General features: G+C 35.6%; 1 protein-coding gene across 2 annotated transcripts in view; it reads right to left on the bottom strand.

Annotated features, from left to right (window-relative positions):
* Nucleotides 1–14034, bottom strand: part of ALKBH8 (alkB homolog 8, tRNA methyltransferase) — a 71272-nt gene that overhangs the window by 15127 nt on the left and 42111 nt on the right. For both annotated transcript variants that reach the window (XM_024570980.3, XM_053925218.1), the window contains exons 9-10: nucleotides 3779–3930; nucleotides 1229–1485 (exon numbers count right to left, since the gene is read on the bottom strand). In XM_024570980.3, the coding sequence (XP_024426748.2) occupies nucleotides 1229–1485; nucleotides 3779–3930 (409 nt within the window). The remainder of the gene's footprint in view (nucleotides 1–1228; nucleotides 1486–3778; nucleotides 3931–14034) is intronic.

Here is a 14034-nt window from a genome sequence, read left to right on the forward strand (position 1 = left end):
TACAAATACTAATGTCTGATCTTAATGAAAAGTTAGTTTTTTACCTGAATGTACAAACTATACCTTTCCTACTAATTGCAATATTAAATGTCTTTCTTCATGTAGGTGTATAATATCTAGGACACAGGTGGCAAACACAAGGCCCACAGGCAGAATCCGGCCCTCCACCTTGTTTTATCCGGCCCAGCACCTTGTTTCTACCCGGCGGCAGTACCAAGATCTTGCTGAACTGTTAAGGAGTAGTTACATTTATACAGTCCTAAATTTACATTCGGCCCTTTGAAGGCAACCTCAAGGCTGATATGGCCCCTGGTGAAAATGAGTTTGACATCCCTGATCTAGGATGAAGTAAACATAAAGTATAAGCAATCTGACATACTACCATAGCCCATGAATGAAACTGCTCTCATTTTCCTAACCTACTCCTATTTTCTAGTCCTTCCTATCCTAATTTTGAGAAAAAGAAGCTCCAGTACTCATGGAGCAGTGCTGACATGAATATTTACAACGATGAACTAGTGCAGGGAGAACATCCTACTTGGTAGCACAGCAGGGAAAAAAAAGAGTGGTCCACAGAAAAGGAAAGTAAGTAACTGAAAACAGAAACTTTGGCATCAGACAAGAAGTGGGTTCATATCCTACATTCAGCACTGTAACCATGGTCAATTTTTTAATCTGCTTGAGCTTTAGTTCCTTCAAAAATAAGACACCAATACAAAATAACCTTTATGTTGTTGTTCTGGTATGAGAAAAAGGACACTAGATGTGAAGTTAGAAGGCATGGGTCCAAGTTCAACTTATGTTTCCATATTATATGACATCAGGGAAACAATATAACCTCTGTGAGCCTCAGTTTCTTCAGTTACAAAAAAGATGGATGAGAATATTTGCTTTATCTTTCTCATATCTAGGAGGATCTAAACAAAGAAAATGGTTTCTATAAAAATCCTTTCTAATGTGTAAAGAGTTTTTATAAATATGAGATATTTTACTGATAAAATATTCTTCTTAGAAAGCAGTGTCTAAAGGGGGGAAAAATGCAAACAACAGCATGCCCATGAATATCTACGGGGGTAAAAAAGAATGAGAGTATTCATTAATTTTCAATTTGTTGGTTATAATTTTTCTGCAACCTAAAAAAAACCCCATCATATCATGAGGAAGAAGGTGATAATACCCTTATGAATAACGTATTGTAGAAAGAAAGCCAGAAGCAACAATTACTTGCCATATATAACTCCTTATTTATGCCAAGATACTTTCCGTTTCCACATCCAATATCAGCTACTAATGAACCACGTGGCAAAGCTTTCAAAAACTCCACAATGCGTGGCCAAGGAGTATGTCTTGTGCTGCTGAAGTGTCCCGCGATCTCTTCATAAACTCGATGGACGTATTCTTGCTCCAACTGTGAGGCTTCTTTATCATTCTTGGGAAATGATGGAGGTGGCTCCTTCATCTGGCTGTCACAAACCAAAGGGTAACCTAATGAAAAAATAGGCAATATAAACCTTTTATTTTTATCCAAATGATTCAGAAGGTCTTATGCTTTCTTAAAAAGAAAAGCAATTCAAATTTGGTGACCAGGGATAAGAAGCCTATAACTCATCAGTGAAAAAATAGCTATTACCTAGCAAGTCTAATTATTATATGTGTGATGGACCTAATAGAAAAAGAAGGGGGGAAACTCATTTGCAAGAAAACGTGACTGCAATTCTGCATGCTTTATAATGAAGATGCCTATTCATCTTGGCATCAAGGGTCCTCTTACTCAGGAAAACGTCTTGATGGGCCAGGCATAAGCAGAAGAAATTTAGCTACATTAACAAGATTTAGGGTTTTACTCCTGGTGGGTAAAGGAGATAGGAGTTCTGGGGGCTCTAGGGCTCTTAGAAGAACAAAACCTAGAAGAAATATGTCATTTGGTAATAATCACAAGTATTTAATAAACACTATTCGAAGAAATTTATATGAATCATCTCAGTTCTCATAGTAACACTATGAGATAGGTACTAATATTACATCCATTTTACAGATGAGAAGCTGAAGCACAGAATATTAAGTAATCATCCCAAAGTGACAAAGACAGTAAATCCTAGAGCCAGGATTCAAACCCAGGGAGTGGAGACTCCACAACCCACATTCTCAATGACAACACTGGGTTGCCTCCTTCAAAAGAATTAGCAAATCCTAAGAACACCACCAAGTAGAGGATGTGATGGAGGAAATTTAGTTTACAATGTCTCAAATTAATTTTGAAGTTGTTCCCTGCAATAATGGATAATACTAATTATAAATCCTTGCCTGTTCTCTGCCATGCTATAATTTTCCTTAGTCTTCAGCCAAAGTTTGTGATAGACAACATCTTTTCAAGAGTAGTATTCTACCAAGTAAAAGGGTAGTACTCCCAGAGAAACCACAGACAAGACTAGGACAACAACTAGAAATAGAACTGGGATGCAGCATTGATGGCTTCAGAGATTTTCAGTAACTGGAGTATGCCAACCCTTGAGAAAGTCTCAAATGGGTCTAAGGTATCTGGTCCCTACTAATGTGTGAAGTGAAGCTCTAAACATTTTAAGTGTTCATTTAAGAAAAAGGTGGCCCCAGAAAGTCCGAGGACTCTAAAACACAGATGTAAAACCAGATAGGTTTCACTATGTTGGTTAAATCAGAATTATAATTACACTACACTATACCTACAGTTATCCTAAACTGGACTTAGTAAAATTTTATTCTCTTGGAATTATGACCATCTAAGTTATCTAAAGGAGTAGCAACGCTTATCATTTAAAAATCCATAAATTTTGATCAGAATTATCCAAAAGACGGCCCTGAACTTAAAAAAAAATCTGTAAACTGACTACATGATCAGAGCTTCTTACAGGATCCCTTCCATTTAATGAATGCCCACAACAAAGAAACATTTGCATAGGAAGACCAGCTTGTCTGTCCAACTAGACTTCAAGTTTCCTGAGATCAAGAGCCACAGTAGAGATTTCAAGCTTTCTAACAGGATAATGTCTTTTAGATATAATAAGGGTGTTTAATTTTAAATGTTTTTAAGATTATGATTAAATCCAAAAACAAATGATAGATACCTCCCATAATTAAAACCCCTAGGATGTAAAAAAGGTCTTACATCACTGTCAGTACAAATATTATTTATGAAATGAAAGGGGTTTTTATTTGAATCTAAGACACACAGGTCATGACACAGTTGTGTAGACATCTCTTGACAAAGTGTGGGTGGGGCACTTCCTTCACCCCCTCGCAGGTCTCCAAGCTGGCTAACCACCGTTTGTCCCCTAGAGTTATCTGCTCACTGTAGAACAGTCTGTCATCTCTAACTTCCCTCTTGGGTGTATGAAAAGTAATTTAAAAACTTGACAAGCTGTTTCCAAGAAAACCTACTTTTGTGATTATTTTTAGCTGACACAAAGGCAATTTATCAACAGAAAACAATAAATAAGGAGTCCTGCAAATGTCTTATAACTGTAGCACTCTAAACTGTAACTTCAATAAAAAAATATTTGGTATCCAGCTATGCTCAAGTACTGTTTGTAGAGGACAAACATGAATAAGATGCAGTCCCTACCTTCAAATAATATAAACTCTAATGTGGTTAAGAAAAGTGTATGCAAGTATGTTACCAGGCAAACGTGGAAAATGCCATTAGAGAAGCTGAAACAAAGCTCTCTTTGGTTCTGTTGGGACTTTAAAGATTTTCATACCAGATTTATTCCATTTTACAATAGAATCAAAATTATATACTTACTACAGTTACAAGGTGTTCGCCTCACTTTCCTAAATGTGAACGATGTCCGTACTCCCCTCTTGTTTAAAGTTAAGTCTCCAACATCACGGGTGATAATTCCACTTTTGTGACCCTTGGATGCTTGAACAGTATCAAATTTTCTAGGTGTTATTCTAAAATCAACAATCAAAATAATTTATTTAGCACTGCATTCATAATATTATTTCAGATCCCTTAAAAACATTAAGTAAATAGAGATCTAGAAGAATATATTACAAATATCTATTGGATTCCCTGAATTGTTAAGCACAGCAGAAAAAACAAAGAAATAGAAGTCTCTTATCTTTTAAGAAGTTATCTTCAGGATAATCATATTAAAAGAATGTACAGCTAATGAATTATTCAAGGCGAAAAAATGGAATAACAAATATTTAATTAATACCAATTCTAAGAAGGAGGGAAAAAATGGAACTATGGGGGGAAAAGGAAACAAACACATGACAAATTTAAATCCAATATCAGTAATTATGTTAAATGTACAAGGACTAAAAATCCAATTAAAGAACAAAGGTTTTCAGACCAGATTGAAAAAAACAGAATCCAACTATACGCAGATTACAAGAGACACTTAAATATGAGGACAGACAATAGTTGAAAATAAAAAGACAAAAAAAATACCAAAAAAATAAATAAATTTTATACATGACAAGCAAAATCAAAAGAAAAATGGCATAGCTCAATCAAAGTAGACTTTAAGGCAGTAAGTATTATTAGACATAAAAAAGGGCATTAATAATGGTAACAGGGTTATCCCAAAAGAAACATATAAAAGCCCTGTATTTTTGTACACACCTAACTAATAACACAGACACAAAATAAAGGAAAAAATGAAAAAAATCTAACAGAAGTAGACTACTATATAAACATCATTGCAGTTTCAAATACAACTTTCCTAATACATGAAATGAAGGGTCAAGGACACCAACAGCAGAAAAAAACAGATAATGGAACAAAAGAGGGCATGATAAACTTTTAAATTTTTTAAAAAACAAAGATTAAAAAATAAAAAAGAGAAGTATAAGCCATTGTGGATTGTTACGAAAGTTTAAAGGGGGTCTTTGGACCAAGAGCAAATTTTCAAATGGAAAAAACAAGTGATCTGGTGAGGAAACATGGCCCTTTTAAATTCACAGTGAGTGAAACGCACGGATCTTAAGTGTACAGTTCGATGGCTTTTGACAAACATATACAACCATGTAACCACAACCTCAATCAAGATACAGAGCATTCCATCACCCAAGAAAATTCCCCTGTGACCCTTCCAGTCAATTTTTCCCCACCTCAAAGCAACCACTGTTCTGGTATCATTTATAGGCTGTTCTTGAATTTCATGTACACCCAGCACTGTGTTGTGTCTGGCTTTACCCACTCAACATAATAATGTTGGGACTCACCCATGTTGTGTGTATAAGTAGTACACTGCCTTTTCATCACTGTGTAGAATTTCAGTGTATGACCATACCACTATTTATTTACCCAAAATCTCCTGTTGATAAAATATTTTGGTATCTCTAGTTATTAATTTTAGCTATTTTAAAAAGTGTGGCAAGTAATATGAAATTATGGTTTTAATTTGTACTTCTCTGATGACTAATAACGTTATATATCTTTTCATGAGCTTATTAGCCATCCACAGATCCTTTTTATGTGTGTAGGATCTGTTCAAATCTTATGCCCAATCTTTGTTAGATATTTGTATTATAGATATTCTCTCCTTACATGTAGCTTGCCTTTTCATTTTCTTAATGGTATCTTTTGATGAGTGAAGTTTTTAATGTTGTTACACTTACTTTGTCTTTTTTTTCTATTACAGTAACAGTGTTTTGATACCTTTCTAAGAAAAACTTTGCCTATCTCAAGGTTAGAAGCACGCCCAGAGGGGAAAAAAAAAGTGGCCCAAATGAAAGAACAGTAAAAAGCTCCAGAAAAAATACAACTAAGCGACAAAGAGATAGCCAACCTATCAGATGCACAGTTCAAAACACTGGTTATCAGGATGCTCCAGGAATTCACTGGGTATTTCAACAGCATAAAAAAGACCCAGGCAGCAACGAAAGTTGCATTATGTGAAGTAAAGAAAAATCTATAGGGAACCAACAGTGATGGGAAGGAAACCAGGACTCAAATCAACAGTTTGGAGGAGAAGGAAGAAAGAAACATTTAACCAGAACAGAATGAAGAAACAAGAATTCAAAAAAAAAGAGGAGAGGCTTAGCAATCTCAAGGACATCTTACAATGTTCCAACATCCGAATCATAGGGGTGCCAGAAGAAGAGGAAGAGCAAGAAATTGAAAACTCATTTGAACAAATAATGAAGGAGAACTTCCCCAATCTGGCAAAGGAAATAGACTTCCAGGAAGTCCAGGAAGCTCAGAGAGTCCCAAAGAAGCTGGACCCAAGGAGGAACACACCAAGGCACATCATAATTTCATTAGCCAAGATGAAACAGAAGGAGAGAATCTTAGAAGCAGCAAGAGAAAAGGACACAGTTACCTACAAAGGAGTTCCCAGAAGACTATCAGGTCACTTCTCAAAAGAAACCTTGCAGGCAAGAAGGGGCTGGAAAAAAGTAGGTCCAAAGTCACTAGGACCTACATCCAAGATTACTGTATCCAGCAAAGCTCTCATTTAGAATGGAAGGGCAGATGAAGTGCTTCCCCGATAAGGTCAAGTTAAAGGAGTTTGTCATCACCAAACCCTTATTATATGAAATGTTAAAGGGATTTATCTGTTAAAATGAAGGAGATCAAAACTATGAACAGTAAAATGACAACAAACTCACAGCTATGAACAACTGAGCCTAAAAAAAAAAAAAAAAAAAAAAAAAAAAAAACTAAGCAAACAACTAGAACAGGAACAGAATCACAGAAATGTAGATCACATGGAGGGTTATCAGTGGGGGAGTGGGTAGGGGAGAGAGGGGGGAAAGGTACAGGGAATAAGTAGCATACAGGGTAGGTAAAAAATATACAGGGGGAGTTTAAGAGTAGATATAGGAAATGGAGAAGCCAAAGAACTTATATGTACAACCCATGGACATGAACTAAAGGGGGGGAATGTGGATGGGAGGGGGTGTGCAGGGTAGAGGGGAATAAAGGGGGGCAATGGACAACCGTAATAGCATAATCAATAAAATATATTTTAAAAATAAAATAAAATAAAACAAATAAATCTGAGGCCAACTATTGTTTTATTTACCCTACAGAAGGGGATTTCAAATTCACAGAAAATGTGCTAACCCTGAAAAATCTCCCAAATTAGAAAAAGGTATAATTTTATACTTAATTTGTTGATATCTCTTTATTAAGAAACAAATAAGTTTTTCTAACATTCAGAACAAAGTTCAACCATACAATTAAAATAAATTTGATCCTATAATAAAATAATGTAGTATATTTTAATTCTCAATTTTCATTTTGTCAATATTATGCTGTTTCACTCAATCTGTGGTTAGAATTAGAAATCTCAAAAGGCAACAAAAGCAAAAACAACAAGTGGGACTACATCAAATTAAAAAGCTGCTGCATAACCAAGGAAACCATTAATAAAAGTCAGTGTATGGAATGGGTGAAAGTATGTGTAAATTATATATCTGATAAGGAGTTAATATCCAAAATACATAAAGAATTCAAACAACTCAATGGCAAAAGATATCACCCCAATATGATTTAAAAATGGGCAGAGATTCTGAATGGATGTCCCAAAGAGGACACGCACATGGTTAACGGGTACATGAAAAGGTGCTCAACATCACTAGTCATCAGAGAATTTTAAATCAAAGCCACAATGAGTATCACCTTATATGTGTTAGAATGGCTATTATCAAAAAGACATGAACTAACAAGGGTTGGCAAGGATGTGAAGAAAAAAAAGCCTTGTGCAAAGCTGGTGGGAAAGTAAATTGGTGTAGTCTCCATAAAAAATAGTATGGAGGTTCCTCAAAAACTTAAAAATAGGATTACCATATGATCCAAAATTCTACTTTTGAGCATCTGTCCAAAGGAAAAAAAACACTGACTCAAAAAGATACATGTACCCCATATTCACTGCAGCATTATCCACAATAGACAAGATATGGAGAAAATCTAAGGGTCCGTTGATGGATAAATGAAACAAGAAAATGTGATACACACACATATGCACACAATGAGATATTGTTCAGCCAATAAAAAAGGAAATTCTGCCATTTGCAACAACATGGATGGACCTTGGGAGCATTATGCTAAGTGAAATAGGTCAGACAAATACAAATACCATTGATCTCACTTATATGTGGAACATAAAAAAAAAAGAAAAATGAAAAATTTTATACAGAGAACAGATTGGTGATTTGGAGTGGGTAGGGGGTGGAGGGGGGAGAAGGTTGTGAAATGAATGAAAAGTAGTGAAAAAGTACAAACTTCCATTTATAAAGTAAATTCTAGAGATGTAATATACAGTATGGTGACTATAGTTAAATAAAACTATTGTGTACTTGAATGTTGCTAAGAGACTAAATCTTAAAAGTTCTCATCACAAGGAAAAAAACGTGTAGCTGTGTGTGAACTAGACCTACTGTGATGACCGTTTCACAATACATACACAGAGAGAATCACTATGGTGTGCATCTGAAACTAGTACAATGTTGTGTGTGCGCTTGTGTGAGAATCAAATCTCAGCTTAAGATTTAAGACAAAGAATTAGAATTCCCAGGTTGATAGCTTTTTAAATCATATCATAATTAATTAATTAATTAATTCAGAGTACTGAAAAGAAGTACTTTACAAGTCTTGATGCTATTTTATTTTTTACTAAATATTTTATTATTGTTCTATTATAGTTGTCCCAATTTTTCCCCTTTTGCTCTCCTCTGCCCAGCCCACCCCCAACTCCCACAGTCAATCTCCTCCCTGTTGCTATTTTTAAAAGCATTTTATTTCATTTTCCAAAAGTTAAGTTTTGAATATTAACCTTGTATGCTACAACTTTGCTATATTCACTTATTAGTTCTAACATGTGTTTTGTAGATTTCTTAGGATTTTCTATTTTTACATTCATGAAGAATTTTACTTCCTTTCAAATCTGTAAGATTTTTGTTTCTTTTTCTTGACTTATATCAGCTAACACATGCAATATAATATTAAACAGAGGTGGTCAGGGCAGTCATCCCTGCCCACTTCAGTATCTTAGGAAAAAGCATTCAGTATCACACATGAAGTACGATGTTAGCTGTGGGTTTTTCAGATACCCTGTATAAGACTGAAGAAGTTTACTTCTTGTCCTAGTCTGCCAAGTTTTTATTATGAATGGATGCTGAGTTCAGTCAAAAACACTTCCGGTATCAATCAAGATGATTATATATTTTTCCCCTTTGGTTTTTAACGTGGTGAATTATAGTGTTTGGTTTCCAGATGTTAGTTAAAACCAATCTTGCAATCCTGGGATAACCTCCACTCGGTCTTGATGTACTTTCAACGTATCACAGGACTGGGTTTTCTGACATTTTGTTAAAGAATTTTTGTATCTTACCCTGGCTGGTGTGACTCGGTTGGAGTGTTGTCCCATACACGAAAAGGCTGGGAGTTCAATTCCTGATCAGGGTACGTGCCTGGGTTGCAGGTTCAATCCCCAGTAGGGGCATGTGTGGGAGGCAACCAGTCGATGTCCACGTTTCTTTCTTTCTTTCTTTCTCTCTCTCTCTCTCTCTCTCTCTCTCTCTCCATTCCTCTCTCTCTAAAATCAATAAACATGTTTTTTTAAGAAGAATTTTTGCATCTGTAAAAGAAACTGGTCTATAATTTTCTTCTTTATCATATCCTAACACATTTTGGTGTTAGGATAATGCCAACCTCATGAAACAAATTGTGAGAGTGGCTCTTTTAAAACATTTGTCCTAAAAAGGAAAAAGGACTCATGGACGTTGACAACAGTGTGATGACTGCTGCGGGGAGGGTGGTATAAGGGGACTAAATGGTAATGGGAAAAATACAATAAAGATTATATTTTTAAAAAATGAAAAAAAAATTAAAAACTGGCCCTAAAGGAAATTTTTTAGGAGTAAAGCAAGCAATTATTGCCTGAATTTATATGACTGCTACTCTGATAGCTTAAAATGATTAAAACTATGATGTTCAGCAAAGTCAAGATATTTCAGAAAAATGAGTCTCTTGAACCTCTTGTTAGCAAACAAATTTCTTTCTTGGGGACTAAGTAGTTCTCTAATATAGTTCTCTGAAGTCAATTACTTTACTTGCCTAGAGTTAAATCATACGCAAAGGTCAAGCTGTACGTTACTTCTGGCACCAATCTCAAACTTTTAGGAATAGGTAATCCATGTTAAGAATAATGAATTCTTTAAACATCTCTGAATATCTTTTTACCCCTGCACTCAACTTATAATCCAGTTGGGAAAATATTAAATAGAAAAATGAAAACATTTTTATACATTAAATACCGTATTTTGCCATGTATAATGCACACTTTTTTGCCCAAATTTTTAAGGGAAAAATAAGGATACACATTATACACAGGCAGTAGTAATTCTGTATCTATATAATGTTTTTAATTCTTTTATTTATGCTTATGCATTAAAAGTACAACTCTAGAAAGTAATAATGATATCCATATGCAAAAATAATACACTGGATTACGATTTTGTTGAACTTATGATGAACTTGCAATGAAAGCAGTTTCAGCCACAATTCAATGAAATGAAAGGAAAAGCGAGGTATTGTTACCCACAGAACAAGATAGAGGGTGCCGATTATTAGCCACTTGATAAGCTAGGTGATGCCTATTTCATTACCATAGGGTGAATCACAGGACATTGCTTTTCATGCACTTTAGGTGGGAGAAATTACTGGAAAATCCCTTGGAAAATGTTGAAACGGTTTTCGTACACTGCAAGCTTTAAGCTTCAAGTTATTAAATATGTTAAAAAGGTTGGCAACAGAGCTGCCGAGAGACACTTTGGGCCTCTTCCCACAGAGAGTGTTATCAGATTGTGGAAACAACAGGAAGGAAAGTTCTTCAGATGCCAAGACAGAAGAAGGCAATGAGAAGTAAACTTCCAAACCAGGTGGAGGTGGGGAGGTGAAGACCTGGATTCTGGAGCAGCGTCAAACTGGGATCTCTGTTTTGACCAAGATGATACAAGAAGAAGGTAAAAGGATTGCACAAGAAAAAACACTGATGGTTTTTCAGGGACACCTAAATCAGGGGTGTCCAACCTTTTGGTGTCTCTGGGCCACACTGGAAGAAGAGTTGTCTTGAGCTACACAGTAAACACACAAACACTAACGAAAACTGATGAGCCAAAAATGGTCTGCACAATTTTCATGATATCTGCCACCACAGAGAAGCAAAAAATCCTTAAATAACCCTAATTACACAGCAGCCCTTTCAATAATCTTTTAAAATCATCAAGCAGGTCCTATTGAACAAGTCCCAAGTTTGTGACCACTAACATATAAAATGTACGTATCTAAGTAATAAAACTTAGTATAAAACTTAGTAATAAAACTAAGCAATGTTTTAAGTAAATTTATGAACTTGTGTTGGCCACATTCATAGCCATCCTGGGCCACATGTGGCCTGCGGGCCACAGGTTGGACACCCCTGACTTAAATGGTGCTTTCACTTTATGAAGAGAGAAGGTCTGAGCCTGAGGACATGAACTAAACTTGCCCCAAAACTTCCAGCAGCCTATGGGATCAAGTTTTGGAATTTTATTCTTATGTTAACAACCTTTGAAAACCCTACAACTCTGAGCTGTCCCAAACTGCCAATATGGATGAGATGAGGTCCCACTCACATTGATGTGCCAGCCAACAGAACTGTGGACGTCAAAGGAACAAAGACCGTGGCTGTTAGAACTAGTGGTCGTGAGAAAACACATTTCACTGTTGTTCTAGCCTGTTGTGCAGGTAGGACAAGGCTACCTCCTATGATCATCCTTAAAAGAAAAACATTTCCGAAAGAAAAGATCCCAAGTGGAGTTATTGTCCATGTGCATGAAAAAGGATGGATGAGTGAAGATGGAATGAAAATCTGGTTTAACAAAGTCTGGTCATGAAGGCCTGGAGCACTACTTAAAAAAACAGCTTTGCTTGTTTTTGATCACTTCAAAGCCCATGTTCCACAAAGTGCAAAAGCAATTGCAGCAGACTTGAAAACCCAACTTGCCGTGATACCTATTGGACTAACCAGCCAACTGCAACCTCTTAACGTTCAGTAAACAAGCCCTTCAAGGCCCTAATGAAGAAAGAGTGGTCGACGTGGATGCAGTCAGCTGGTAATGATTTAACACATACAGCAGAATCAAGAAATCATCCATCGCCCCAGGTTCATGATTGGATCCTGAGATCATAGAATGGTGTCAAGAAGGGAGTGGTTGTGAAATTGTTTAAAAAATGAGGCATCAGCAATGCTATGGATGTAACTGAGGACGATGAAATTTACTGAGATGAGGAAAGTAACTCTTCAGAAGACACCAGAAATATACAAATTGAAGAAGACAATACTTCTGACGTTGACCACAGCGAAGAGTTCTTGGCCTTCTATGATGCATAAATATTGTAAATTTGTTGCCAGTACATAAAACTTCTTGTACCTTGTATCTGTTCTTGTGTTTTGTGATTATTTATTACATAAAATTCCTTGTACCAAAATATGTCCAAAAATAAATGCTAAAATTCCTTTATAATACAAAAAACAAGTATCTGAATATACCATACTTTGCCATGTATAACGTGCTCCCACATAATGTGCACCCACATTTTTGGCCCAAACTTTCAGGAAAAAAAACTTTCATTTTTATTTTTTAATTCAGTTTCTAAGTTATTTATATTTAGAAACAAAACCAATTATCATATTCCGGGGTATTATTTTGCATATGGATATCATTACTGCTTCCTACAGCTACACTTCTTTTTTAAAAAAATATATACATATTTTAATTGTCATTCAAGTACAGTTGTCTCCATTTTCCTGCTAGCACTTTCCCCTGCCCCACCCCCAATCCTACCCCCTTTGGCTTTGTCCATGTGTCCTTTATACGTGTTACTTGATGACCTTTCCCCTTCTTTCGCCTGTTATCCCCCTTCCCCCTCCTCTCTGGTTACTGTCACTTTGTTCTTTATTTCAATGTCTCTGGTTACACTTCTAATGCATAAGCATAAATAAAAGAATTAAAAACATGTATATAGATATGGAATTAGCCCTACCCATGTATAATGCACATCCTTACTTTTCCCTCAAAAATTTGGGCAAAAAAGTGCTCATTATACATGGCAAAATACAGTAAAAAAAATAAAGAATTGAATTAAAAAATTAAAACAAAAATTTTTTTCCTGAAAGTTTGGGCCAAAAACATAGGTATGCATTATACCAGCAAAATATGGTAGCTCAATACAATAAAAACAACACTGCAAGGCAGTGGAAAATAATATAGTGTTTTAGGAGTTAAGATATAGAAGAAATTACTTCAGGCCAATGTAGTCAGAAAAAGCTTTATAAATTTTAAAGGAAGTAAAAGCTGAGCTGTATGGAATCTTTAAAAAAGTAAATGGAAAAGAAAAGGAAATTTACTGCATTCAGAGTTGGCTAAAGTGTGAAGGCGAGAAGGCACAGTACCAATTCAGAGGAGAGGGAGCAAACAAGTTTAGCTATAACATCACGCTTAAGAGCACAGATCCTGAAGCCCAACTGCCTGTCCTCTGATCTTAATGGTTTTGTGAGTTTGCACAAGTTATGTAACCTCCTTATGCTCCAATTTCCTTTAAAAATGGGGACAAAACCATGGAAGAAACTTTCCACTCAGACCGTGTGAGTAAATGAGTTAATATATGTAGAGCTTTTACAATAATGCCTGGCACAAAGAAAACTGCAAAAATAATTTCAAGGAGAGTTCACATAAACTCATGAAATAATACCGCCCAAGGCCAGTCAAATAACATAAATGAGTGAAGCAGATGGATTTATTTAGAAATATACTGTTGCCATTAAACACACAGGGACAGTCCTCATTTCAAAAAAAACAAAGTGTTTTCTTCCATTTTTCTTAAAACACACATTCTCATTCATTCTAGGTTTCCTTTTCCTACTTTTAATACCAACATGAGTTCAAGAAATATTTATTTTCATTTAACTCTGTTATAAAATAAAACAATTATGCAAGCACTGTGATAAGTGACAGGTGATACTGAGCCTTATTTCAAGGGTTAGAAAGTGGTAAGAA

Source organism: Desmodus rotundus, chromosome 5 (assembly GCF_022682495.2).
Source record: "Desmodus rotundus isolate HL8 chromosome 5, HLdesRot8A.1, whole genome shotgun sequence".
Classification (NCBI taxonomy): Eukaryota; Metazoa; Chordata; class Mammalia; order Chiroptera; family Phyllostomidae; genus Desmodus; species Desmodus rotundus.